Source organism: Pan troglodytes, chromosome 6, assembly GCF_028858775.2.
Source record: "Pan troglodytes isolate AG18354 chromosome 6, NHGRI_mPanTro3-v2.0_pri, whole genome shotgun sequence".
NCBI classification, from domain to species: domain Eukaryota; kingdom Metazoa; phylum Chordata; class Mammalia; order Primates; family Hominidae; genus Pan; species Pan troglodytes.
The window spans coordinates 49115491-49143039 of NC_072404.2; the positions used below are offsets into that span (position 1 = coordinate 49115491).

At 38.5% G+C, this 27549-nt stretch overlaps 1 protein-coding gene and 1 long non-coding RNA gene across 13 annotated transcripts in view; one reads left to right on the forward strand and one right to left on the reverse strand.

Annotated features, from left to right (window-relative positions):
- LOC107975775 (uncharacterized) overlaps positions 1 to 23886 on the forward strand; it is a 46286-nt gene extending 22400 nt beyond the window's left edge. The window contains exon 3 of the long non-coding RNA XR_001719212.3: positions 22816 to 23886. This is a non-coding gene — a long non-coding RNA (uncharacterized LOC107975775). The remainder of the gene's footprint in view (positions 1 to 22815) is intronic.
- Positions 1 to 27549, reverse strand: part of SUGCT (succinyl-CoA:glutarate-CoA transferase) — a 769414-nt gene that overhangs the window by 635086 nt on the left and 106779 nt on the right. For 10 of the 12 annotated variants that reach the window (XR_010158439.1, XM_054655560.2, XM_016957324.4 and 7 more), the window contains one exon: positions 141 to 284. The exons of the other annotated variants lie outside the window; for them this stretch is intronic. Coding sequence is in view for 9 of the 10 variants with exons in the window: in XM_054655560.2 (XP_054511535.1) it covers positions 141 to 284 (144 nt within the window). In the remaining variant the exon portion in view is untranslated. The remainder of the gene's footprint in view (positions 1 to 140; positions 285 to 27549) is intronic. 12 annotated transcript variants of the gene reach the window in all.

Below are 27549 nucleotides of genomic sequence, written 5' to 3' on the forward strand. Positions count from 1 at the left end.
ATCAAAATGAAACAGTTTTCATTGTTGTTGTGTTGGTTTTTGTATTGTTTTTGTACATGTGACCATAGAATTTGATCTGAAAAGGTATAACCCAGACACAGTTTTTATAACATTATCTGAAATGTTAGTTGGATTGTTACCTGGGATGACAGTAGGTTACAATCAATGAACAGTCCTTTCCCAGTTTTGTATTTTTGTATCAATCCAGCCATAATAGCTCCATATGCATACAGGCCAGTGGCAAGATCAGTCATAGCTACTCCTGGGCGAACTGGATCTCCATTCTGATTTGAAGGTTGGGTTGAGAAAGAAGAAATAATTAAACATTAAAAGAATCATATGATTTCTCAAATCTTCTAATGTGAAATAGAAAAAAGAATTGTCTATTAACTGTGCAGACACATACACACAAGAAAGTTAATAAAATAAATTGCTATTGTGAATATCTGTTGGTAATAGGAAAATATTTATATTTACTATATACTTCTCAGTGCATTTCTCTCCCCAATGCCTACTAACCAAACTAAAAATAAAAGATTTTTTAGAAACCGATCTGATGTTTCAATGTTTTAAATTCCTTCTTGATATATTTTATCTTGTTTATGCTAAAAAAATTAATTGAATTTAAATGAGTTAATTTGTTGGGGAGAAAGAGTTAAAGCAGTGTTTTTCTCCTATTGGGTGAGAGGCTCTCTCACAAAAAAAAAAAAAAAAAAAAAAAGAAGAAGGTAAAAAATCTGGTCAAACCTCCTTGTAAGCATGCCAATAGCTGGCAAAAATACTAACAGTGTTTGCTTAATAATTTAAAAAAAGACTATTTACCCATAAAAAGCTGTTAGCAGACTGCCCCTGAATTAGGATTACTACGATAGACAAACTGAGAATCTCAAGATTTATGGGACATGGAGCACTGGGCACAGGGCATGAGCTTTGCAACTATCTGGGTATAAAATGGAGATGTTTCACAGCCTGTAACACTCCCTGCTAATAACTCATATATTTCATTAAGGACCTCATCTACTGCTTTGGGCCACAGAGCTTTGTCTATTGCAGTAAGAAAGGATCCGGGGGCCTCTCTCAATGTCCCGGACATGTCTCTGCTTTTTCTGAGCCTTTTGATTGCCTGTATTCTTGAAATTATAAGGAAAGCTTAATATTGATTAACATCTCCACTTCATGTCAGTCTGACTTGACAATCCAATCCTTGGCCCATATGTAAAGATGTTAGAACAGTACTTGACACAAAATAAAAATCACCTATCAAAATTATCAACATTGTTATTAGTCATTGATATATCAGATAGTTTCTACTTGTCACTACCTTTAATTCTGCTAAGCCTTAAATCGCACAGAATACCTAAAAAAACTCACATTTCATATTTCATCTGGTTGATGCAGTGATTCAACTACCTCCTTATTAAGTCTAGCTTCTGTTGAATCATTTTCAGAAGTTAATTTGTCCTTTTTTTGTAGCCCATCATAAACCATGTTAATTGTTTTGCAAAAGTACTGTTTTGCAAAATAATGTTTAAAGCAAGTAACTGAGACTGTATAGTAGCTAAACTTATTTTTCCCTGCTTTTCAATACAATTTCAAGGACGATATTGCCATGAAACTTGGAAATGTCTGGCAGTTTACTATTATTATTGTCAAAAGTTGTAATGTAATGCCTTAAATCAATACACTTAAAATTAAATTTGTCATTAGAATTTAAAATTATTTAATGTCTTAAAAGTGAAAGACAAGTTCAAAGTTACATTGACCCTTTAACAACAAAGTTCTGAACTGCATGGATCCACTTATACGTGGAATTTTTTTTCAATAAAAGTTACACTAAAGGCTGGGCATGGTGGCTCACACCTGTAATCTCAGCACTTTGGGAGGCCAAGGCGAGTAGATCACCTGAAGTCAGGAGTTCAAGACCAGCCTGGCCAACATGGTGAAACCCCATCTCTACTGAAAATACAAAAATTAGCCAGGTGTGGTGGCACATATATGTAATCCCGGCTACTCAGGAGACTGAGGCAGGAGAACTGCTTGAACCCGGGAGGCGGAGGCTGCAGTGAGCTGAGATCGTGCCACTGCACTCCAGCATGGGTAACAGAGCAAGACTCCACCTCAAAAAAAAAAATAATAATAATACTACCATATGATCCAGCAATTCCGCAGCTGGGTAGATATCCAAGAAAGAAGAAAATCAATCATGAAGAGATATGTGCACTCCCATGGTTATTGCAGCACTATTGACAACAGCGGAAATATGGAATAAACCCAAGTGTCCATCAATGGATGAATGGATAAAGAAAATGTGTTCACGCACAGTGGCTCATGCCTATAAATCCCAACACTTTGGAGGCCAAGCAGGAGGATCACTTGAGGCCACGAGTTCAAGAACAGCCTGGGTGACAGAGTAAGACCCTGTCTCTACCAAAAAATACAAAAATTAGCTGGGCATGGTGACACACACCCCTAGTACCAGCTACTTGGGAGTCTGAGGTGCAAAGATCACTTGAGTGCAGGAGTTCCAGGCTGGAATGAGCTACGATCATGCCACTGCCAATCTAGGCAAAAGACTTTTGCCAATCTAGGCAAAAGACTGAGACCCTGCATGTATGTGTGTGTATATATATATATATATGTCACATTGCAGTTGTTTTTGAAACATATATATAGAGAGAGAGAGAGAGAGACAGAGACAGAGACAGAGAGAGAGGAATATTATTCAGCCATAAAAAATTAGCTGGGCAAAGAATAAATTCCTGTCATTTGCAACAATATGGATGTCACTGGACGACATTATGTTAAGTGAAAGAAGCCAAGCACAGAAAGACAAATATCACATATTCTGACTCAGATGTGGAAGCTAACAAAGTAGATCTCATGAAGATAGAGAGCAGACTGCTGGTTACCAGAGGCTGGGAAGGGTAGGGGGAGGAGAGATGAAGAGAGGTTGATTAGTGGGTACAAACATACACTTAGATGGAAGAAATAAGAATTGTTGTTCAGTAGATCAGTACGGTGACTATAGCTAACATCAAAAGGCTGTACATTTCAAAATAGTTAGCAGGGAATAATTTGAATGTTCCTAGAACAGAGAAATGGTAAATATTTAAGGTGATGATGGGTATATCAACAGCCCTGATCTGATTATATTAATGTATGGAATGATCACATGAACCCTGAAAACATGTACACCTATTATGTATCGATTTTTAAAAAGCTAAAAAAATGAAACTTCTCAACCTAATAAAGGGCATCTATTAAAAATCATAACCCAGATCACACTTAAAAGTAAAGAACTGAATGTTTTCCCCTAAAATGAAGAACAAGACAAGAGGCCAGGCACGAAGGCTCATTCCTATAATCCCACACTTTGGGAGATTGAAGGGAGGGTCACTTAAGCTCAGGAGTTGGAGCCCAGACTGCACAACATAGTGAGACCCCCGCCTATATATTTTACAAAAGAAAAAAAATTTAACTAATTATTTTTTAAAAGAATGAGACAAGGATGTCCACTCTAACCACTTCAATTCAACATTACACTGGAGGTTTTAGCCAGTGCAGTTAGGGTGCAAAAAGAAATAAAATGAATTTAGATTGCAAAGAAAGAACTAAAACTATCTCAATTTGCAGATGACCCAGTCTTATATATCAAAAGTCCTAAGGAATCCACTAAAAAACTCTTAGAACTAGTAATCGAGTTAAGCAAGATTGCAAGATAAAAGCCAATATACAAACATCAGTTGTATTCTACACACTAGCAATAAACAAACAAAAAATGAAATAAAGAAAGTAATTCAATTTATAATAGGATAAAAAAGAATAAAATACTTAGAAATAAATTTAACAAAAGAAGTACAAACTTATACTCTTAAAATAATAAAATATTGTTGAAAGAAATTAAGACAAAAATAAACCAAAAGACATCTCACAGTCATGGAGCAGAAGACTTAATATTGTTAATATGGCAATGCTTCCCACACTCCTCTGCATATTCAAGGCAATTCTACCTACCAAAATCCTAGATACCTTTTTTGAAGAAATAAAATCTGATCCTAAAAATTCATATGGAAATACCATAAACAAAGAATAACCAATCTAGAAAAAGACAAAGTTAGAGGACTCACAAATTCCGATTTCAAAACTTACTACAAAGCTACTGTAATAAAGGCAGCATGGTACTGGTGGAAGGCAGACATATAAACAATAAAAATTCTCACATTTACATCCAATTACTTTTTGACAAATATGCCAACACAATTCAATTGGAAGAGTCTTTACAAAAAATGGTGAAAATAATAAAGTTGGATCCCCTCCTTGCAGTACATACAAAAATTGACTCTAAATGGACCAAAAATCTAAACTTAAGAGCTACAACTATATAACAAAAGAAAATATAGGAGTAAATCTTTACGATATTGGATTTGGCAATAATTTCTTTGATATGACATCAAAAGCACTAGCAACAAAAGAAAAAATAAATTGGACATAATTGAAATTAAAAATATGTGTTTCAAAGGACACCACCAAGAAAGTGAAAGGACAACCCAAAGAATAAGAGAAAGTTTAGTAAATCATGTACTTGATAAGAAATTTGTACAGAATTTCTTTTTTTTTTTTTTTTTTTTTTTTTTTTGAGAAAGGGTCTTGCTCCATCACCCAGGCTGAAATCCAATGGTGTAATCTCGGCTCACTGCAACCTCCACCTCCCGGGTTCATGCAATTCTCTTATCTCAGCCTCCCGTGTAGCTGGGACCACAGGCGCACACCACCATGCCCAGCTAATTTTTGTATTTTTGTAGAGACAGGGTCTCCCCACGTTGCCCAGGCTGGTCTTGAACTCCTGGGCTCAAGCGATCCACTGGCCTGGGCCTCCCAAAGTGCTGGGATTAAAGGCATGAGTGATCACACCCAGCCCAGAATTTTTAAAGAACACTTACAGTGCAAAAATAACAAGAAAAATGACCTAATTTAAATATGGGCAAAAGATCTCAATAGACATTTCTCCAAAGAAAATATACAAATGGTCATTAAACACATGTAAAGATGCTTAATATCACTAGCCATCAGAGAAATGCAAATGAAAACCACAGTGAGTCTACAACTCAACAATAAAAAGACAAATAATCCCATTTTTTAAAAATGGGTAGGTCAGGCGCAGTGGCTCATACCTGTGATCCCAGCACTTTGGGAGGCTGAAGCCGGAGGACTCCTTGAGCTCAGGAGTTTGAAACAAGCCTAGGCAAAAAAGCAAGTCCACATCTCTACGATAAATACAAAAATTAGCCAGACATAGTGGTGCACACCTGTGGTCCCAGCTACTAGGGACACTGAGGCAAAAGGATTGCTTGAACCCAGGAGGTGGATGTTGCAGTAAGCTGAGATTCCACCACTGCACTCTAGCCTGGGTAACAGAGCAAGACTCTGTCTCAAAAAAATAAATAAATAAATAAATAAAATAAAAAATTAAAAAAGTAAAAATTGAAGTTAAATGGGCAGAGGTTTTAAAGACACATTTCTCCAAAGAACTAGATACAAATGACCAATGGGCACATGAAAAGATATTCAACATCATTAGTTGTCAGAGAAATGTAAATTAAAACCACAGTGAAATACTACTTCACACTCACAAGGATGACTATCATAAAAAAAGAGAAATAACAAGTGTCAAGAAGGATGTGAAGAAATGGAGCCTTCATGTACTATTGGTGGGACTGTGAAATGTGGTAGTCACTGTGATAAACAGTCTGGCAGTTCCTCAAAAAGTTAAATATAGAGTTACCATATGACCCAGCAATTTCACTACTAGGTATATACCCAAGAAAATGAAAGCATGGGCTGGGCGCATTGGCTCATGCCTGTAATCCCAGCACTTTGGGAGCCTGAGGCGGGCGGATCACGAGGTCAGGAGTTTGAGACTAGTCTGGCCAACATGGTGAAACTCCATCTCCCCTAAAAATACAAAAATTAGCCGGGCACGGTGGTGCACGCCTGTAATCCCAACTACTCGAGTCTGAGGCTTGAACCTGGGAGGCAGAAGTTGCAGTGGGCCAAGATTGCACCACTGCACTCCAACCTAGGGGACAGAGCAAGACTCCAACTAGGGGAAAAAAAAAAAAAAAATTAAAAACAAGAAAATGAAAGCATGTGTCCTCACAAAAAGCTTAGACACAAATTTTTATAGCAGCATTATTCATAATAGCCTAAGAGTAGAAATAACCCAAATGTCCATCAAATGATAACAGATAACGTGGGGACTAGCTATATGGTAGGATATTTTAGGCAACAAAAAAGAAACTATTCTACTAATACAATATGGTGGGATATTTTAGGCAACAAAAAAGAAACAAACTATTCTACTAATACATGGAAGCACTTTAACAAATATTATGCTAAGTGAGAGAAGGCAGTCACAAAAGGCTGCATATTATATAATTCCATTTACGTGAACTGTCCACAACAGGCAAATCCATAGAGACAGAAGGTAGATTAGCCAGGGGCTGGGAGGAGGCAGGAATAGGGAATGACCACAAATAGGTAAGAGGTTTCTTTATGGGGTGATGAAAATGTTCTAAAATTGACTGTTGTAAGGTTGCAAAACCTGTGAAGTATACTAAAAGCCACTGAATTGTACGCTGTAAATGGGTGAGTTGTACAGTATATGAATTATATCCATAAAGCTGTTGTATTTTTAAACTCCATAATTCTGATAATTAAATGAAGCAGGAAAAATAAAGTTTTAAAAAAATCTTTAAAGACCTGCTTAAAATCATGTATTTAGTAAAAATTCTAGAAGTTTTCTTTCATTCAAGGCTATTGTTTTATTTCAATGAAGTTTTATTTCAGTCAAGGGTAACAATAACTAAAGAAGGGGTACCATTCACTCCTTAGTACAATTCTGAGGTGGCTACGCTCATACTGTGAAAATGTCTTATGAATATATTCCTATCATTGAAAAGTTGTCAGAACGCCAGAGAAATAAGGAAGCAAAAATAAATTACCACTTAGTGAGTAGAAATTCCCACAGAGAACGACACTGTGACTGTAAAGTGCCTAAGTATTCCCAGGTGCAAGAAGACAAAATCAGAGAAGGGGCTGTGTATCTACAAGGTACAACCCCCTTCCACATCTGGAACTCCACAGAGCCCTGCTGCTATGGCAGTACAAAACAATGTCTCCCTTCTCCTTAACTCTGGGATGAATGGGGTGGTATTGTCTCTATCATGGGTAAAGGGATTCATTACTCAAAATCTTTAGTAAAAATACATTGAAAAAAATGGGTAATTCACAAACCTTGTTATGCAGCATGCCTGAGAATCTCACCATAATTTATTAGAAGTGGACTTAAACTCATATACAGACTTTTAAACATCAAGTAATATTTTATTTTATTAAATTATAGCTCTAGAAATTGATAGTACAATTTTTATTTTGTTCATGGTCACTTAGAAACGGTTTTAAATGTATTTAGCTCTTTTCATGAATTAATGTAACCCTTTTGTCAGAGAGATTTATGATAATTTTGCTGTAAAAGTAACAGATACGACTGTCATCAATAAAGACAAGAAAGGGAAGAGTCTCTAGTTAACACTTAAGACATACAATTATAGTGTGAGGACAAAGTATTAAATAAAAATACTAAAAGTCTTCTGATTATTCACTTCCCATATGTATTCATGTATTTCTCTATTTTCACCATTCCCAGTGTTATTTTCTTTTCTTTTCTTCCTTTTTTTTTGTTTTTGTTTGTTTGTTTGTTTTTGTTTTTTTTAGATGGAGTCTTGCTCTGTCTCCCAGGCTGCAGTGCAGTGGCATGATCTCAGCTCTCTGCAACCTCCACCTCCTGGCTTCAAGTGATTCTTCTGCCTCAGCCTCCCGAGTAGCTTGGGACTACAAATGCATGTCACCATGCCTGGCTAATTTTTTTATTTTTAGTAGAGATGGGGTTTCACCATATCGGCCAAGTTGATCTCAGACTCCTGACCTCGTGATGTGCCCGCCTTGGCCTCCCAAAGTGCTGGGATTATAGGCATGAGCCATCATGCCCAGCCCCCAGTGGGTTATTTTCTTATACTCTGTCATCCCCCATTCATTCATGTATTCAAAAATTCACTAAAAGTAAAAGCTGACCATTAGTGGAAAAACCACTCAAATCTGAATAAGGTGCAGTTTAGATAAAAGAATTGTATCAATGATTATTAAAAGAAATTATCGATGATAATTTCTTAGTTTTGATCATAGCTGTACTTGAAAATGTTAACATTAAAGGAAATGGGGTGAAGAGTATAGGCACTCTACTACTTGTGCAACTTTTTTGATAGGTATAAAACTATTTCAGGCCAGGCACAGTGGCTCACACCTGTAATCCCAGCACTTTGGGAGGCCGAGGCGGGCAGATCACCTGAGGTCAGGAGTTTGAGACCAGCCTGACCAACATGGAGAGACTCCCTCTCTACTAAAAATACAAAATTAGCCAGGCATGGTGGCAAGCACCTGTAATCCCAGCTACTCAGGAGGCTGAGGTAGGAGAATCATTTGAATCCGTTGCACTCCAGCCCTGGCAACAAGAGCAAAACTCCATCTCAAAAAAAAAAAAAAAAGGAAAGGAAAGAAAAGAAAAGAAAAAGAAAAAAAACTATTTCAAAATTAAAAAGTTAAAAAGTAAAACCTGAAATTCCTTCTTTAAAAATTGATAATTTTGAAATGGCAGAAATGGTTTAGTGGTTTTTCTTTATTTTTTTGATTATGCAATCTAGAGATGAAGGGGAAAAACCACACCACTACCTGTGAAGGTTTTTGTTTTTTGTTTGTGTGTGTGTGTGTGTGGTTTTTTTTTTTTTTTTTTGAGGCAGAGTTTTGCTCTGTTGCCCAGGCTGCAGTGCAGGGGCATGATCTCAGCTCACTGTAGCCTCCGCCTCCTAGGTTCAAGCGATTCTCCTGCCTCATTCTCCCAAGTATCTGGGATTACAGGCACATGCCATCATGCTCTGCTAATTTTTGTACTTTTAGTAGAGACGGGGTTTCATCATGTTGGCCTGGTCTCGATCTCATGGCTTAAAGTGATCTGCCTGTCTCAACATCCCAAAGTGCTGGCATTACAGGCCTGAGTCACTGCACCCAGCCAAAGGTTTTTTTTTGTTTGTTTCCTTTACATCCCGATCTCTTAAATCACAAAATTAAATATTTTAAAAGATTACTTACATACACAATTTAAGAATTTTTAACATTTTTATTCATTTCTCTATGCTCTTCCCACTACATTCAGAGCTTGCCAAATGAAATAGGGAAAGAAAAAAGAAAGAAATGAGGGAAGGAAGAAAAGAAGGAGGGGGGAGAGAGGGACAGCGTGAAAAAAAATCATGTGTTTTTCTAAGTTTCTAAAATCTTGTTTTGTTAAAAAGTGCATTGAAGCTGTAAATCAATTTGGGCATATGTTCAATAAAGAAGCATGAATTTGAAAAGTCGCCAAGCATTTTTCTCTTGTTACATTACTCAACCTAATTACTTCATAAAACAACAAAAGTGTTAAAACTTTTTTTAAGTAGTTGGCTTCATTTCTAAAATAAAAAATCATTCTTAAATGTATGTGTCCCTATGTTGTATCTTTATTTCATACTGAGTCATTCGTTATACTAATGTAATCTACAGAAATTTTTTTTGTATCCTGGGGCACACAAATTTTTTAATAAACCACTTTCCGAAATATAAATTTTTCTAGCATTTACTAACCACACAACCTTTGGAGAAGTTCTTGGCCTTTCTTAGTTTTTTTCTCAGTTGTCAAATATGGGTAATGATAAAATCTACTTCAGCATTTGATATGAGAATTAAGTAAGAAAAGGTGTATAAAAGCACTTTATGAAGGTAAAAGGCTGCACAAATGAGAGTTTTTATAAACTACTTGGTGTGATGATGGGACACCTGTCAGAATGACTTCGCAATAGTGCAGGGCAGAGAGACGAGATGAGAATCTCAATCAAGGACAAGTGGAGGCCATGGATTCAAGAGATACTTAGAAACTTGAATTCAGAGACTTTGATTATTGATCAGTTGGGGAGAGTAAAAAATGAAATAAATTTGGGGAAACAATCAACAGGAAATTAAGTTTCTTAATATGAAGGTAGTATTTTCATTGTTAAAACCACTATTCTCATGACTTGTAGCCCTAACTAGCAGGAAAACTGTCTTCAGTGGAATTGCAAGCATGGAGAACAAAGAATGGAATATTCAGATCAAATGAGGGTTTCCGTGCACACAGAACACGAGTCCTCACAGTCACTGCATTCACACTTCATGGGCACAGACTCTGCAACTATACAGCATCTGAACCTTCTGTTCCAAACACACACTCTACTTGAACCACTAATTGATACTAAAAATATGCTTACAGACGTTCACATACAAATTTCCACAAACTAACATTCCCCTACTTGAAGGAAATTCCATTTACTAACTCAAAACACTGAACTCCACTCCTTCCACTGCCTCATCTATAAACAGGCATAACAAAGTCTATTACTTATGTACCTCAGTAACACTATGGAGTCCTCCAGTCTAAATCACACCATTTTAGAACTTGAAAGGATCCTGTAGTTCAATCCTCTTATCAGTAAAGGTAAACAAGCAGGAAAGTACACGAGTTGTTTAGAGATCAGTGTCTACTAATTACTGACAAACAGAGCCCTAATAAGACAGAGAAAAGAGTCTTAACACTACAAAGCACTAAATTTAGGCTATAAGTGGTGAACAATCCCAACAAGAGAAAGGTCTTTACATTGCAGACTAGAACAGGAAGATCATTTTTCTTCATTACACCCTGAAAGACTTGAAGCTTTCACCCATACACCTCCAGCTAAACCTCAACAAACCACAAACCAGAAGAAAAAAAAATGACGAATTGAGACCCCAGAAGAAAGGAAGAAAAAAGAAAGACTGACAGGAAGGGGGAAAGAAGAAAGCAAAAACTCTCTCTGATCTTCATCGCAGGTGGACTCACCATATTAGCCAGGCAACTCAAGGGAAAATGTAACAAAGTGATTTGTGTCATTCTCCAGATCCCTTGTAAGTGCCTGATTACCTAATATTATTAATGTCTTTGTAATACTATACTAAAATGTTCTGCCCTTCCAAACATGAAAAGTATGAACTTATAAATCATAATATCATATAGTCAAATTTTAGCATCCAACTTACTCTACACAAGGCTTACAAGCAACCAATCCTTGTTACAGAAGAGAAGCTAAGGAAGAGTCAATTTAAATAAATACTGTGAGACGTTAAGTAGCAAAGTCAAGATGAGACCCCAAATCAATTTATCCAAAAACTGCTGCCTATACCACTTTTCTGGATTCGAATGCCTTCCTCAGGGCTTCATGATCAGGTTCGGATTAAATATTTTGCACTTAATAAACTAATAAGCTGTATTCAGATCTCTTTCACATCTGTAACATGTATGCTTCCAACATCATGTTTTTCAAAATGCTTTAACACATGTTGTCAGATTTAACACTAAAAGATAATTTTATAAGTGCCAATATTATCACTATTTTACAATTCATGAGAGAAATATTTAGGCTGGGCACCGTGGCTCATGCCTGTAATCCCAACATTTTGGGAGGCCAAGGTGGGCAGATCACTTAAAGTCAGGAGTTCAAGACCAGCCTGGCCAACATGGTGAAACCCATCTCTTCTAAAAATACAAAAATTAGCCAGATATGGTGGCACGCACCTGTGATCTCAGCTACTGGGGAGGCTGAGGCAGCAGAATCGCCTGAAAACAGGAGGCAGAGTTTGCAGTGAGCTGAGATGGCACCACTACACTTCAGCCTGATGACAGGGCAAGACTCTGTCTCAAAACAAAGAAATATTTGTTCTTTAACTTGTCAAAGTCACAGAGAGTAAATGATACAACTAGAACTCAGGAACTCTGATCCAAAAGCTTCTGTTCTTTTTGCTACCATCTTTTCTCCATATATTGTTTTATTATACATCAATATTCCTCATCTTTCCTTTTCAGACAATCACTAAAGAGCAAAAATTTTAAATGTGTGAGTTAATTTGTCATTTCTACAACTGCAGTCAAGAAATCATAGGCCCTAATGTGGTATGGCTTGTTCTTTTTTTTTTTTTTTTTTTTTGAGAGAGAGTCTTGCTCTGTCGCCCAGGCTGGAGTGCAGTGGCACGATCTTGGCTCACTGCAAGGTCCACCTCCAGGGTTCACACCATTCTTCTGCCTCAGCCTCCCAAGTAGCTGGGACTACAAGGGCCCACTACCACGCTTGGCTAATTTTTTTTTTATTTTTTTATTTTTATTTTTGTATTTTCAGTAGAGACGGGGGTTTCACCATGTTAGCCAGGATGGTCTCGATCTCCTGACCTCATGATTCGCCCACCTCGGCCTCCCAAAGTGCTGAGACTACAGGCATGAGCCACCGCACCCAGCCGGTATGGCTTGTTCTTTGCAACTCAAGTGAACTGCAAACAATCTAATGTACCTACAGAGAAACATGCTTTTACCACTCAGAGATCAGGCAGGATGGGCACGTTCAGGGAGGTATGGCCATAGATGCTTTTACCATCTGAACAATGTAAACCAAAACTTTTTTCAGAAAATAATTGAAAGAATCAATTCATTGGCAGCCTACATTGAAAAATACACAAAACCACAAATTTCCAAAAATGCCTTAATACTTCGATCACACTATTTTCTTGTCTACTGACTGAAAACCATCTCAATCATTTTTACTAAGCTCCCACAGTGAGATTCCCAAAATATCATCTAGCCTGTCTGTCCTCATGAGTTTAAATAGAGTAAGACTGGGAGAAAATGAAATGGAAGGTTGGGGAATTGTGATATTTTAAGGAATAGACTAAGAAATAATTTCAAAAATTATTTCACATCTTTCCATGCTGCTCTTCAAGAAAAAGTTTCTTAGTTACAGTTTCTGTGCTACAGTTTTCTGCACTGATGGATCAGAGGGTAGAAAGAACAAATGTAAAAGTCAATGGCTCCAACTTCTGAAACAAAACAACATTTATATCCACGAAGATCTGCATATAAACAATCTTGCATTTAATAGGCATCCTCTGAACTCATTCTGTAAAAAACTTTTAAAGAGACATTTGGTCTAACTCCCTGCCTTTAGGTAGGTAAATTTCTAAGTCATCCAGGAGAGATGCTCATACCTCTCTTTAAGTATCTCCAGAGGACCGAGAAGAGTTACTGAGTGTTTATTACACGCCAGGCAAGCACTACAATGGAGAAAGGAGCTAGCATTGTTTCCTCCGTGTTTGTCTACACATCATCTCATTGAATCTTAGTACATATGTTGGGATACATGTTAGTATTCTCACTTTTACAAATGAAAAAATAATGAGGCTGAGAGATGTTAACTGGGACTAAGGTTCCAAGCCAGGACTGTCTGAAGGCCCAAGATCTTTCTACTCCATCATGCTAATAGAAACTGCGTGACCCGGACCTATTTCTTTATCTTTTGGAAGATTCATTGCCCTAGTGTCAAAGAGCTCTTCATTAGGTAACTAAAACCTCTTCTCTGATATGAGCTAATATTCTCTTATTCATTGTTCTATGAATAATAACAATAACTGCTCTACATCTTACCCATAAAAATAGATTAAAACAGACATCAAATCATTTATTTGCCTTATCCAAGGCAAAAATTCCAGTCCCTATAGACTTTCACTGGAGAAAGTCTACTTTATATCCCTGAAATCATTTTGGCCATTTTTCTTCTCCAATTATAACAACTTTTTCAAAGCATTATGACCCAAATGAACACAACACTCTGAAAAGTAACTGAGATAGAAAAAAAAAGTGGGGGTGGGGTTCCTTGCTTTAATAAAATTCAGAAAGTAAAAATAGGCCAGGCATGGTGGCTCACACCTGTAATCCCAGCACTTTGGGAGGCCAAGGTGGGTGGATCACCTGAGGTCAGGAGTTCAAGACCAGCCTGGCCAACTGAAAATACAAAAATTAGCCAGGCATGGTGGCACACACCTGTAGTCCCAGCTACTCGGGAGGCTGAGGCATGAGAATCCCTTGAACCCAGAAGGCAGAGGTTGCAGTAAGCCGAGATCACTCCATTGCACTCCAATCTGGGCAACAGAGTGAGACACCATCTCAAAACAAAACAAAACAAAACAAAAGCTTTTTAATCCCTACCTCAAAGCTGAATATTTTTTCCAAACATTTGTACCATATTTTTTCCAAATATTCACAACCCAGAAATTCCCAGTTCACATTATCTGAGTACAAGGTTTTACCTAATAAGAAAGGCTCTCCTTTTAAGCGTGTAGCTTAAAGAACTCTAGAAGGAATCAAGTGCCATAGCTATGGCTACCATGTAGCAGCTTCTGATTATCAAACTGAAGCTGAATCTTTCCTAGAACAATTAAAGATTCCAAATTCATATACAGCAAATAATAAGCACCAACTCTATGGGAGGTCTATGTTATATTCTAGATATACAAAAGGAATGTTCCAAAGATTCTCTCTCAATTCAGCCACTAATATTCTAAAGAGGAAGACAAACAGATATATATTAGCAGCATAAGTAAAAACATACAGAAGCACAGAGGGAAAAAATGGCAAAACAAATCTAATAGAGTTAAGAACCATGTCATAAAGGATGGATAGAAGTCCTGCACACCTAGTAGTGCTCTCAATGGAAGCACTATTGGCATTTTGCAAGAAAAATTCAGATTCAGGGGCCTGTCCCATACATTAAGGATGTTTAATCCATACCCCAAGCACTAATGTCAATAACAAATGAAATATCCCACATATCATTTTAAAATTTCCCTAGAGTTTTACTATCTCCAGATGAAGGATACTTCAAGCTCAGAACTGACATAGTGAACAGATCCACTATCCTATTGCTTCTTAATTATGAACAGTAGCAGGGAAAGTGAAGCCAGGAGTTCAATGACTAAATAAATGAGTGAAAGTGTTTAAAATATTAAAAGATCTAATAAGGTCAAGAAATTTGTGATACAAAAGATGCAATTAGAGAATAAAACCAAAAATAGAATCTTCACAAATAACACAAAATACAAAATGTGGATATATGAGTGGGTTGAGCAAATGAATGTCGGTAAGTAAAGATAACCATACAACTGGCATCTAAATAAATAATCTAAACAAATTACAGCATGGTTTCACATATACCTCGGGGGTGCTGCACCATCACTTTACAACCATGTATTTCTTCTTTTATTGTATATATGTACTGTGTACAACATATTTTGAAACATATGCACATTGTAGAATGGCTCCACCAAGCTAATTAACAAATGCATTACTTCATATACTTATATTTTATTACGATAACGCTTTAAAAATCTACTGTCATAGAGATTTTCAGGAACACAATACAGTCGCGTAGCCACAGTTGGCCCTGCAGAACACAAATATATGCAAATTGAACCTCAGTATATATGTATCCCTCAAGCTGCATATGATTGAAAAAACTCCACACGTAAGTGGGCCCGCACAGTTCAAATTCATGTTATTCAAGGGTCAACTGTACATTAAGTATATTAACTATGTTGTACAATAGATCTCTTGAACTTATTCCTCCTAGCTAAATTTTTATATCCTTTGACCAACATCTCCCTAACCTGCCCTCCTCCCCAGGCCTCTGGTAACCACCATTCTACTCTCTACATCTATGAGTTAGACATTTTCGGATTCCATATATAAGTGAGGTCATGTGGTGTTCATCTTCTGTGCCTGGCTTATTTCACTTAGAATAATGTCCTTCAGGTTCGCTTATGTTGTAACACGTGACAAGAATTCCTTGTTTTTTCTAAGGCTGAATAGTATTCCATTACGTATATATACCATGTTTCTTTATCCATTTATTCATTCATTCATGGACACTGAAGTTGATGCTGCAATGAACATAGGAGTGCACATATCTCTTCCACATTACTGATTTCATTTCGCTTGAGTATATGCCCATTGGTGGGGTTGCTGGATCATATAGTTGTTCTACTTTTAATTTTTTGAAGAACCTCCATACTGCTTTCCATAATGGCCACATTAATTTACATAGCCACTAACAGCCATCACTTTACAACTTTACAATTACCAGTGAAAAAACATATTTTCCAGGCCGGGTGTGGTGGCTCATGCCTATAATCCCAGCACTTTGGGAGGCCAAGGCAGGTGGATCACTAGGTCAGGAGTTCGAGACCAGCCTGACCAACATGGTGAAACTCTGTCTCTACTAAAACCACAAAAATTAGCTGGAAATGGTTGCACACTCCTGTAATCCCAGCTACTCAGGAGGCTGAGGCAGGATTATCACTTGAACCCAGGAGGTGGAGGTTGTAGTGAGCCAAGATCACGTCATTGCACTCCAGCCTGGGCAACAGAGTAAGACTCCGTCTCAAAAAGAAAAAAAATTAAAAACATATTTTCCCTATTTTACAGATGGAAAAACTGAAGTTAGAGAATCTGTCTAACGTTACACCAAATGACAGAACGAAAATTCAAACCCAGATTTTCTGATTCCTATGACTGTTCAATAAAGATGTTAAATAGGTCTTCAATGGCTGCTCAAAGTAATGACAGGACATGAACTTAAGAAGAAAACTGTAAGAGTCAAGGTTTTCAGATTACATGGCAGAGGAGAGAAAAGGCCAGGATGTTTGTTACCTATGATGGTGGGAAAGAGAGTATGTGCATAGATTTTAGAAGTGGAGTGGATGTTGGCATAGGTTATAGAACCATGACTAGATGTCAAGGTAGACAGTAAGAAGCCTGGGACACCAACCCTGGTTCAGTGTTTGCAGAAAGTGGAGAAGCCAGGAACAAGCATCCTCCAATTGAAAGTAATTTAAAACCATTATCCCAATCTATACTCCTGCTATATTGTTCATGATACTTATCACTACAACCTCCACCTCCCGGGTTCAAGTGATTCTCCCACCTCAGCCTCCCGAGTAGCAGGATTACAAGCATCCACCATCATGCCCGGCTAATTTTTGTATTTTTGTAGAGACGGGGTTTATGCATGTTGGCCAGGCTGGTCTTGAACTCCTGGCCTCAGGTGATCCGCCAGCCTCAGCCTCCCAAAGTGCTGGGATTACAGGCATAAGCCACCACACCCAGTCTTAAATTTTCTTTTTAACCTACAACATTGAAACAAACCATTTATATTAACATTTACTTTAGTCTTTCCTCCTGGTTTACTTTTTAAAAAGAAGCTTTCTCTTTTTTTTTTTTAACATTTCTTTGAAATGTTTTCAGTTTGTTGATGTTTCTCTGGGATTTCTGGTGCTTATAAACCAACTCAGTATTACAGATTCCAGCGTACCAGTGCCATATATAGATAAACTATGATGATCTTATTCCTCTGTAACGTGAAACAAAAATGAACACAGCTCAAAATGATATTGACAATATCAAGGGAATCAACATCAAGAAATAATTGTTACATAGAATGCTCAATGAAAATAATGTATTCTATCTTAAAAAATTAAAAAATAAAATACAAAAATTTGCCAAGCGTGGTGGCACATGCCTGTAATTCAGCTACTCGGGAGGCTGAGGGAGGAGAATCGCTTAAACCCATGAGGCGGAGGTTGCAGTGAACCAAGATCGCACCACTGCACTCCAGCCTGGACGACAGAGAGAGACTCCATCTAAAACATAAAAATAAAAATAGGCTGGGCGCAGTGGCTCATTCCTATAATCCCAGCACGTTAGGAGGCCAAGGTGGGTGAATCACTGGAGGTCAGGAGTTTGAGACCAGCCCGGCCAAGATGGTGAAACCCCATCTCTGTTAAAAATACGAAAATTAGCTGGGTGTGGTAGTGGGCGCCTGTAGTCCCAGCTACTCAGGAGGCCAGAGCAAGAGAATCACGTGAACCCGGGAGGTGGAGGTTGCAATGAGCCGAGATGGCACCACTGCCCTTCAGCCTGGGTGACAGAGTGAGACTCTGTCTCAGACAAAAAAGTAAAAAAAAAAATAAAAAATTATGTATTCCAAATGTGATTACATTTGCAAGACTCTTTAGAAAGATGCCAACAAATAACTGTTTCCGTAACAAGGACTACTGACCATTGAGAATCCTCATTCCCAGTCCAAACAAAGGGCTTGAATCTTTCTCTCCCCAAAAAAAGGAATACACCAGCATCCTCATTCCTCACCCTATGTAACTCCAATGTAAAATTATTTAGATGAGAAAATTTTTAAGCATTTTCCTCAAATAATGTCTCTGATCTCATTTATTTATTCTGCTTCGACCAGCAACAGCACTATTTATAGGTAACCAAAATATACCTATAAATCAGCTGTAGCTGACCTGGGTTGGCTTCATTGCTATGGCTCTTACTATGGAATCTTCATGGTATAAAGAAGGCCAAAAACTACTAAGATTGGCTAAACCAATCTTCTTAGCCATAAGGAACTGAAAACAAGGAACAGGCTGAAATTTCATCTGTATCTGGTCCCAGAAAGGACCTTAATCCACAACCCAAAAATGTCAGGGGAAAGGAAATTCTAAATATAAATCCCATTGACTCTTGAGACATGCAAATCATCTCTTCCTCTCTATTTTTCTCTCACAAACAACTATGCGATTATACTTTTCTTAAATAAATTCCAATGGGATCATAAAATTTAAAGAAATTTAGATTTCATGAGATGACCATAAATTTAACCCTGATCCAACTCTGTCCAGGAGAGTGGTGGAGCAAGATGGTGGAATAAAAAGCTCCACCGACCATCCCCCAACACGCACACACAAGGAGTTAACAACTATCTACACCTTCATAAGGACCAAAAATCAGGTGAGCATTCATAGTACCTGGTATTAACTCTGTCCATTATATTTACCAAATGAATAGAGAATTTCAAAGATCTATGTACAAGATGGCAGTAGATCAAGACCAAGGTCCAATCTCTCCTTCTTAGACTGTGATGGCGAAAATAAAATATCAAGGAGCAATGAGATTACAAATAAAGGAAAATATGCAAAGCTACAGATCATAAACAAACAATGCAGACAGTTATTTTCTTTTTTTCTTTTTTTCTTTTTTGATACAGAGTCTCACTCAGCCGCCCAGGCTGGAGTGCAGTGGCGTGATCTCGGCTCACTGCAACCACTCTCTCCTGGGTTCAAGCAATTCTACCGTCTCAGCCTCCTGAATAGCTGGGATTACAGGCATCCACCATCATGCCCGGCTAATTTTTGTATTTTAGCAGAGCCGAGGTTTCCTCATGTTGGCCAGGCTGGTCTTGAACTCCTGACCTCAGGTGAACAGCCGGCCCCGGCCTCCCAAGGTGCTAGGATTACAGGCGTGAGCCACTGTGCCCAGCCTCAGCCTGTTATTTTCAATACTTTCATTAAGTCAGGCAAAAATAAACCGTCTCTTGCCTAATCCTTCTACCAGTGTTCTTTTCTCTTGCAATTTATGGACAAGTTCAAACTGAAGACATATCCTTTCCAGGATTCTTTTTTTTTTTTTTTTTTGAGATGAAGTTTCACTCTTGTTGCCCAGGCTGGAGTGCAATGGTGAGATCTCAGCTCACTGCAACCTCTGCCTCCCGGGTTCAAGTGGTTCTCCTGCCTCAGCCTCCTGAGTAGCTGGGATTACAGGTGACTGCCACCACGCATAGCTAATTTTCTGTTTTTAGTAGAGATGGGGGTTTCTCCATGTTGGCCAGGCTGGTCTCGAACTCCCGACCTCAGATGATGCCCCCCCCACCCCACCTTGGCCTCCCAAAGTGCTGGGATTACAGGTGTGAGCCACCGCGCCCGGCCAACATATTCTTTCATTACTATTGTTTTTCAAACTTTAAAGCAAATATTTTATTTGGATCACATAAAAACTAAAGGATCATTACCATGAATGTGCTAAATTATTGAAAAATAAATTTTTTTCTGTAAAAAAAGGTACATTTTATTTAAAAGGCATTTGAATGATAGAGGAATATAACAGAGGTAAAACCTGACATTTTAAACTACAGAAGATTGCATGATCTTTTACAAAATAAATAAATTGTTGGCTGGGTGCGGTGGCTGACACCTGTAATCCCAGCACCTTGGGAGGCCAAGGCAGGTAGATCACTTTAGGTCAGGAGTTCAAGACCAGTCCAGCCAACATGGTGAAACCCCACCTCTACTAAAAAATACAAAAATTAGCTGGGCATGGTGGTGAGTACCTGTAATCCCAGCTACTCAGGAGGCTGAGACATGAGAATTGCTTGAACCCAGGCGGCAGAGGTTGCGGAGAGCAGAGATCACACCACTGCACTCCAGCCTGGGTGACAGAACAAGACTGTTGCAAAAAAATAAATAAGTAAATAAATAAGTAAATTTTTAGCAAGCATTAGATATTTCAGAATAAGACATAATCCTTCCACAATGAAATACTTTCTATGAAAAAAGAAACTTATCTCAAATAGGGGAGTCCCTTTCCCCCAAAAGACATTTCTTGAAAAACCAGGATTCATTGTGTATGTGTGTACGTGTGTGTGAAATCTTTCACTAGCACTCTGTTTTAGAAAAGAGGTTTTAGAGGAATTTGAAGATTTTGCTTTCCAATATAAATTTCACAGACAACTCTTCTTTCGGCTTTCCTTCCATTTAGGGGGTCAAATATAAGAAAAACAAAGTAGAACCACCTAGTGATATAACTTTTATGAAATAACAAATGAAATATCATATGAGCTTCAATAACAAACATCCGTAGTGTTAATGTCAGTCACTGGGATTAAGTCTATAAATCCAGTTCTAGTTGAACTAACTAAACTAAACTGAGCAGTCAATTCAGTCAACCAACAAGTAAGTTGTGTAAAGGTAGAAAAACATGCTTATTTTCTCTATATTTATTTGCAGGTTCCCTGAACTAACTAAGAATCTAGTTATTTTAAAACATGTAGGCCGGGTGCAGTGGCTCATGCCTGTAATCCCAGCACTTTTGGAGGCTGAGGCAGGCAGATCACCTGAGGTCAGGAGTTCAAGACCAGCCTGGCCAACATGGCGAAACCCTCTGTCTACTGAAAATAGAAAAATTAGCCGTGCGTGGTGGCTCTGTCCAGCCACCGGGAGGCGGAGGTTGCAGTGAGCACAGGTGGAGCCACTGCACTCCAGCCTGGGCAACAGAGCGAGGCTCCGCCTCAAAAAAAAAAAATGTAAATATATTTACACATTCGATCAAACAATATGTGAACGCCGATTATGTTCCAGGCATTGTTCTAGATTTGGGGGGTACAGTACAGCCAGTCCGTGCCTTCATAAAGCTTACATCTTAAAGGTAGATAAAGAAAGTAACTAATAAGAATGAAATATAATTTCACGCATGAAGATGACTACTATGAAGAAAACTAAAGGAGGATAAGGAGCTGGAGAGTAACTGGAAACACTGTGAGGGTGGTTGGACAACCTAAAAGGGATGTCACCTTTCAGGACTGAACCTCCAATTAGTAGTACACTAAATCAAATATTCCATTTATTGACCACATACTCTTATTTAGGGATGTTAATAGGTACCATCTTCACAACAACCACTAGAAATAGTTATGTTATCCCCATTTCACAGATGAAAAAAGGGAGGTTCACAGTAGTTTGTCTAAACAGCTTATCTAAATTTGCATAGATAATAAATGGCAGAGCCTGCATTCAAATGCTATGTAACTCCAAACCCCATGTTCTTTGCACTATATTACACAATTGCTGATAAAAAATCAAAATGGCCTCATTATTTCCAAAGTTATATTTCCACAGTTATAATATTCATTAGCTTTAATAAGTTTTAGCCTTGCATGGTGGCTCGCACCTGTAATCCCAGCACTTTAGGAGGCTGAGGTGGGGATCACTTGAGCCCAGGGTTTCAAGACCACTCTGGGCAACATAATAGGTCCCTGTCTCTATAAAAACTGAAAAACATTAGCCAGGCCTGGTGGCATGTGCGTATAGTCCCAGCTAGTTAGGAGGCTGAGGTGGGAGGATCCTTTGAGCCCAGGAGTTTGAGGCTGCAGTGAGCCATGACTGCACCACTGCACTCCAGCCTGGGTGACACAGCAAGACACTATTTCAAAAAATAAAATAAGTTTTAATAAACCAAATTCCTATTATATACCATATTCCTGAGAGTCATTAGAAAATAAAAAGAATGATAAGTTATTAATATTAATTCTTAAAATGTAGTACTTTCAGGATGACTATCATTTCTGAAATAGTTGTATGTGGAAATTCTTAGTAAAATTTGTTCTGTTTCACAAAATATCTTACATTGTTTGAAAGGTACCCCAAACATTTATCACAATAAAAAACAGAGTTTTTTGGGCCAGGCACAGTGGCGCATGCCTGTAATCCCAGCACTTTGGAAGGCTGAGGCAGGCAGATCGCTTGAGCCCAGGAGTTAGAGACCAGCCTTGGTAACATGGTGAAACTCCTGGCTAACAAAAAATTAGCCAGGCATGATGGTGCATGCCTATACCCCAGCTACCTGGGGGGCTGAGGTGGGAGGATCACTTCAGCTCAGGAGGTCGACGCTGCAGTGACTGTGCCACTGTACTCCAATCTGGGCAACAGAATGAGACCCTGTCTCAAAAAATCTTAAGATTTTTTTATCTTGAAATCTTTATATGATCTATAGAACCATAATTTTAACAAATAAAATGTTAAGTACATCATTTCATTCATAAAGATAGAATATTGAAAATCTCTTCAATTTTCTGGTGGTGAACAAACACATTAAGGCAGAATTCTACCAACACATTTTTTTCTCAAAAACATCTCTATTTATTTCTTTGTTGTTTTTTTTTTTATTTTTCCTAGGTCATACAAATTGGTCCTATTAACAACCGAAGAAAGGAGAACAAACTTAGGTTATGGACTTGAAAGGATAAAGCCAAGCAAAAGATTGAAGTGCTGCCTGTGTGGACAGCACCTCACCGCTCCTTCCTCACCAAGACAATACTGAGGGGAAGAAAGGCCAGTTGACTGAATCTAAATTATGCTACCAAAAATCTCTAAGGGGGGAAAATACAATGAAATAATAAATTAACACTGGGAAAAGTCAACAAAAATACCCTTAAGGAAGAAAGTCTCAGGCCCAGAACCAAGACCAAAGGTGCTGCCAGGATTTGCCACGTACCTTCATGTGGGAGTGGGACGCACCCTTGGCTGGGTGGAGGATGCCTAGCATAGGGAATTGGCTGGGGTCTTGGGAAGAGGGCTGACCCCTGAACCCTATAAGGACAGCACTCAGCCCCGCAAGGCTTGGCCTCCTATGGTACATTCTCTTCAACCTCATCCCACTTCTATGCCTTATCTCAGTCAACTGCAAATTGGGGGAATTATTGCTGCAGTATAGAATTTACATGTTATGGAACTTGACTAGAGTTAGGTTATGCAAAGTAAGTAAAAGTACCTGACAGCACTTACTAAGTAGAAGTATTTACATATAAAGGTGAAGTAAACTTTGACTAAGTACAAGTAGTTAATTAGCAGCAATTGGGAAGTGAAGAGAGGGAAGATGGAAGGAACGAATGTTCGAATGCTAATCATTGTTCAGAACATGAAATCAATACACGATGGAACATGTAGGTAATAGTTAAAGAAGCATGAAATGAGGCAGGACATGGTGGCTCACACCTGTAATCCCAGCACTTTGGGAGGCCGGGGTGGATGGATCACAAGGTCAGGAGTTCGAGACCAGCCTGGTCAAGATGGTGAAACCCCCGTCTCCACTAAAACAAAAATTAGGCGCAGTGGCAGGGGCCTGTAATCCCAGCTACTCGGGAGGCTGAGACAGGAAAATCGCTTGAACCCGAGAGGCAGAGGTTGCAGTGAGCTGAGATCACACCACTGCACTCCAGCCTGGGCAAAAGGGTGAGACCCCGTCTCAAAAAAAAAAAAAAAAAAAAAAAAAAAGAAGCATGAAGTGACTCCAACATCTTAAGGGTTTTCATAATCTCCTCTCAACCTCCACAGGATCTTTTAGTAATGATTACTTTTGTAAAGAATAAACAGTAGCCAAACTGGAGCAATACCCTCTATTTCACTTCAATTAATTGTTCCTCTGTTAAATTCAATTAAATTGTATACTTATTTGCTTCAAATTAGCAAAAATGTTATTATCTCATCCTTATAAAATAATTTATGTTTGTCATATGCTATGAATATGCCAACGTATAAGCATAAACAGATGTCAACATTGATGCTTACCAACTATTAACACTAGGAACTTCTGACTGATGAGATGAGGATAATTTGTGACTTTCTTCCCCATTATTTTTGACATTGTTTCAGTTTTATAATAAATATGTATTATATATAAGAATAATTACTTTTAAAAAAAAAGACAAGATCTTGCTCTGTTGCCCAGGCTGGAAGGCAGTAGCACTATCTCGGTTCACTGCAACCTCCATCTCCTGGGCTCAAGCAATCCTCCCACCTTAGCCTCCAGAGTAGCTGGGACTACAGGCAGGCACCTCCATGCCCCGCTAATTTTTTTGTATTTTTTGTAGTCATGGGGTTTCGCCATGTTGCCCAGGCTGGTCTGGAACTCCTGAGCTCAAGCAATCCTCCTGCCTCAACCTTCCAAAGTGCCAGGATTACAGGCATGAGCCACCATGTCGGGCCCAAGAATAATTACCTTTAAAAGCCAATTAAGCCGGGCGCAGTGGCTCACACCTATAATCCCGGCACTTTGGGAGGCCGAGGCAGGCTGATCACCTGAGGTCAGGAGTTCGAGACCAGCCTAGCCAACATAGTGAAATCCCATCTCTACTAAAAATACAAAAATTATCCACGCATGGTGGTGCACGCCTGTAGTCCCAGCTACTCAGAAGGTTGAGGCAGGAGAATCTCGTGAACCCAGGAGGCAGAGGTTGCGGTGAGCCGAGATCGCTCCACTGCACTCCGGACTAGGCGACAAAGTGAGACTCTGTCACACACACACACAAAAAGTCAATTAAAATAAAGTATAAATAAAACTAGCAGTTAAGTTATTCCACTATTAACTCTGACTCTAACTCTGACTGTAATCAAAGGTCAGATATATTTAAGCAGTGTCATGTTAGAAAGGTGCATGAATTAAGAAAAACTTCATTACTTAACCTAGACTATTTAACCTCTTTTGTTAGTGAACTAATACTTATAATGGTTAAGATTAAAATCAAGGAAATATGTTATCCTAAGTCATAAAATAAGAAATATATTTTATATGTGTAAGAACCCATAATTTCTATAATATTTATTAAGCGTGAAGTTCTTTCCTAGGCACTGAAGATGTAGCAATACATGACACCTTTCTTGTGGAATACATTATATAGTCTTATATTATATATATTATATACTTTATTATATTATATGTAATATTTGTATATAACATATTCTATATAATATAATTATATATATATATATAGCTTTTTGGTGTTTTTTGTTTTAAGACAAGGTCTCACTCAGTTGTCCAGGCTGGAATGCAGTGGCAAGATCATGGCTCACTGCAGCCTCTATCTCCTGGGCTCAAGTAATCCTCCCACCTCAGCTGCCTGAGTAGCTGGGACTACAGGTTCATGCCACACCACCTGGCAAATTTTTTAAATTTTTACTAGAGACAGGGCTTTCCTATTTTGGCCAGACTGGTCTCAAACTCCTGGGCTCAAGCAATCCTCCTGACTTGGTCACCCAAAGTGCTAGGATTGCAGGCATAAGCCACCATATCCAGCCCAGGGAACATGTATTTTAACCCATAGCAAATACAGTTGAATTTTTAAGAGAGAGTGAGAGAGAGAGAGACAGAGAGAGGGAGAGTGTGTGTGTGTGTGTGTGTGTGTGTGTGTGTGTGTGTGTGTGTGCTGGAAAGAGCCACATCTCTACTTGTTTATTTGCATAGATATTTCTAACTTAAAACAGGTTTTTATTCTCAAACATTGATGACAGGAGCATAAAATGGTTCACTCTTGTAAAATACAAATACCTATCAAAAATACAAATGAACTAATCTGTTGACACCATGCCTCCTTCTAGGGATTTTTCCTACAGATATAATTGTACATGTGGGGCCAGATGTGGTGGCTCACGCCTGAAGCCAAGATCTCACCACTGCACTCCAGCCTGGGCAACAGAGCAAGATTCCATCTCAAAAAAATAATAATAATAACAATAATAATTGCACATGTAGAAAATTACATAGGTGCAAGGATGTTCCCTGTAGTGTTACAGTATTAGTAAAATAATGGAAAGAGACTAAATGCCCAGCAAGAGAAGGTTAAATAAACTATGGTACATCCACAGGTATAGACACAATAAAAGCAAGTGTATTGATATAGGATAATCTCCAGGAAACATGATTTAAAATAAAATACAATGCAAAACATTCAGTTTAGGTAACCCTAAAAGTAAGAATCAAAACTATAGGCCGGGCGTGGTGGCTCATGCCTGTAATTCCGGCACTTTGGGAGGCTCAGATGGGCAGATCACCTGAGGTCAGGAGTTTGAGACCAGCCTGACCAACATGGAGAAACCCTGTCTCTGCTAAAAATACAAAATTAGCCAGGCATGGTGGCGCATGCCTGTAATCCCAGCTACTTGGGAGGCTGAGGCAGAAGAATCGCTTGAACCCAGGAGGCAGAGGTTACAGTGAGCCGAGATCACGCCACTGCACTCCAGCCTGGGCAACAAGAGTGAAACTCCATCTCAAAAAAAAAAAAAAAAAACACAAGAATCACAACTATAAACCTTCTAGAAGAATAACTTCAAAACTAAGGGTAAGCAAAGATTTCTTAAAGAGGACATAAAACACATTAACCATAAAGAAAATAAATTAACTAATTTGACTTAAATAAAACTTAAAACTACTTATCAAAAGATAGCATTATGATAATAAAATGGCAAACCACAGGCTGGGAGAAAATATCAGCAATGTATACATCTCACAAATACTTGTATTTAGAATATACAAAGAAATCCTTTAAATCACTGAGGAAAAGACTAACACTCCAATAAAAACAAAGGAAAGGCCGGAACCTATAGTTCACATAGATATCTTAATGACTACTAAGCATAGAAAACACATCTTAACTCATCAGGGAATTGCAAATTCAAATCACAATGAGCTGCTACTACATACTCACCAAAATGGCTAAAATTTAAAAGACTGGCCGGGCACAGTGACTCACACCTGTAATCCCAGGACTTCGGGAGGTCCAGGCGGGTGGATCAATTGAGGTTAGGAGTTCAAAACCAGCCTGGCCAACATGGTGAAACCCCGTCCCTACTAAAAATACAAAAAAATTAGCCGGTCATGGTGGTGGGTGCCTGTGAACCCAGCTACTCGGGAGGCTAAGGCAGGAGAATTGCTTGAACCCAGGATGCGGAGGTTGCAGTGAGCTCAGATCATGCCACCGCACTCCAGCCCGGGCAACAGAGCAAGACTCTGTCTCACACAAAAAAAGACTTGCATTATCAAGAGTTGGTGCAGATAATTAAAACTCTCAAACACTGCTACTACAGTATAATCTGGCAACATTCCAGAAAACCAGCAGCTTACTAAAGCTAAATATA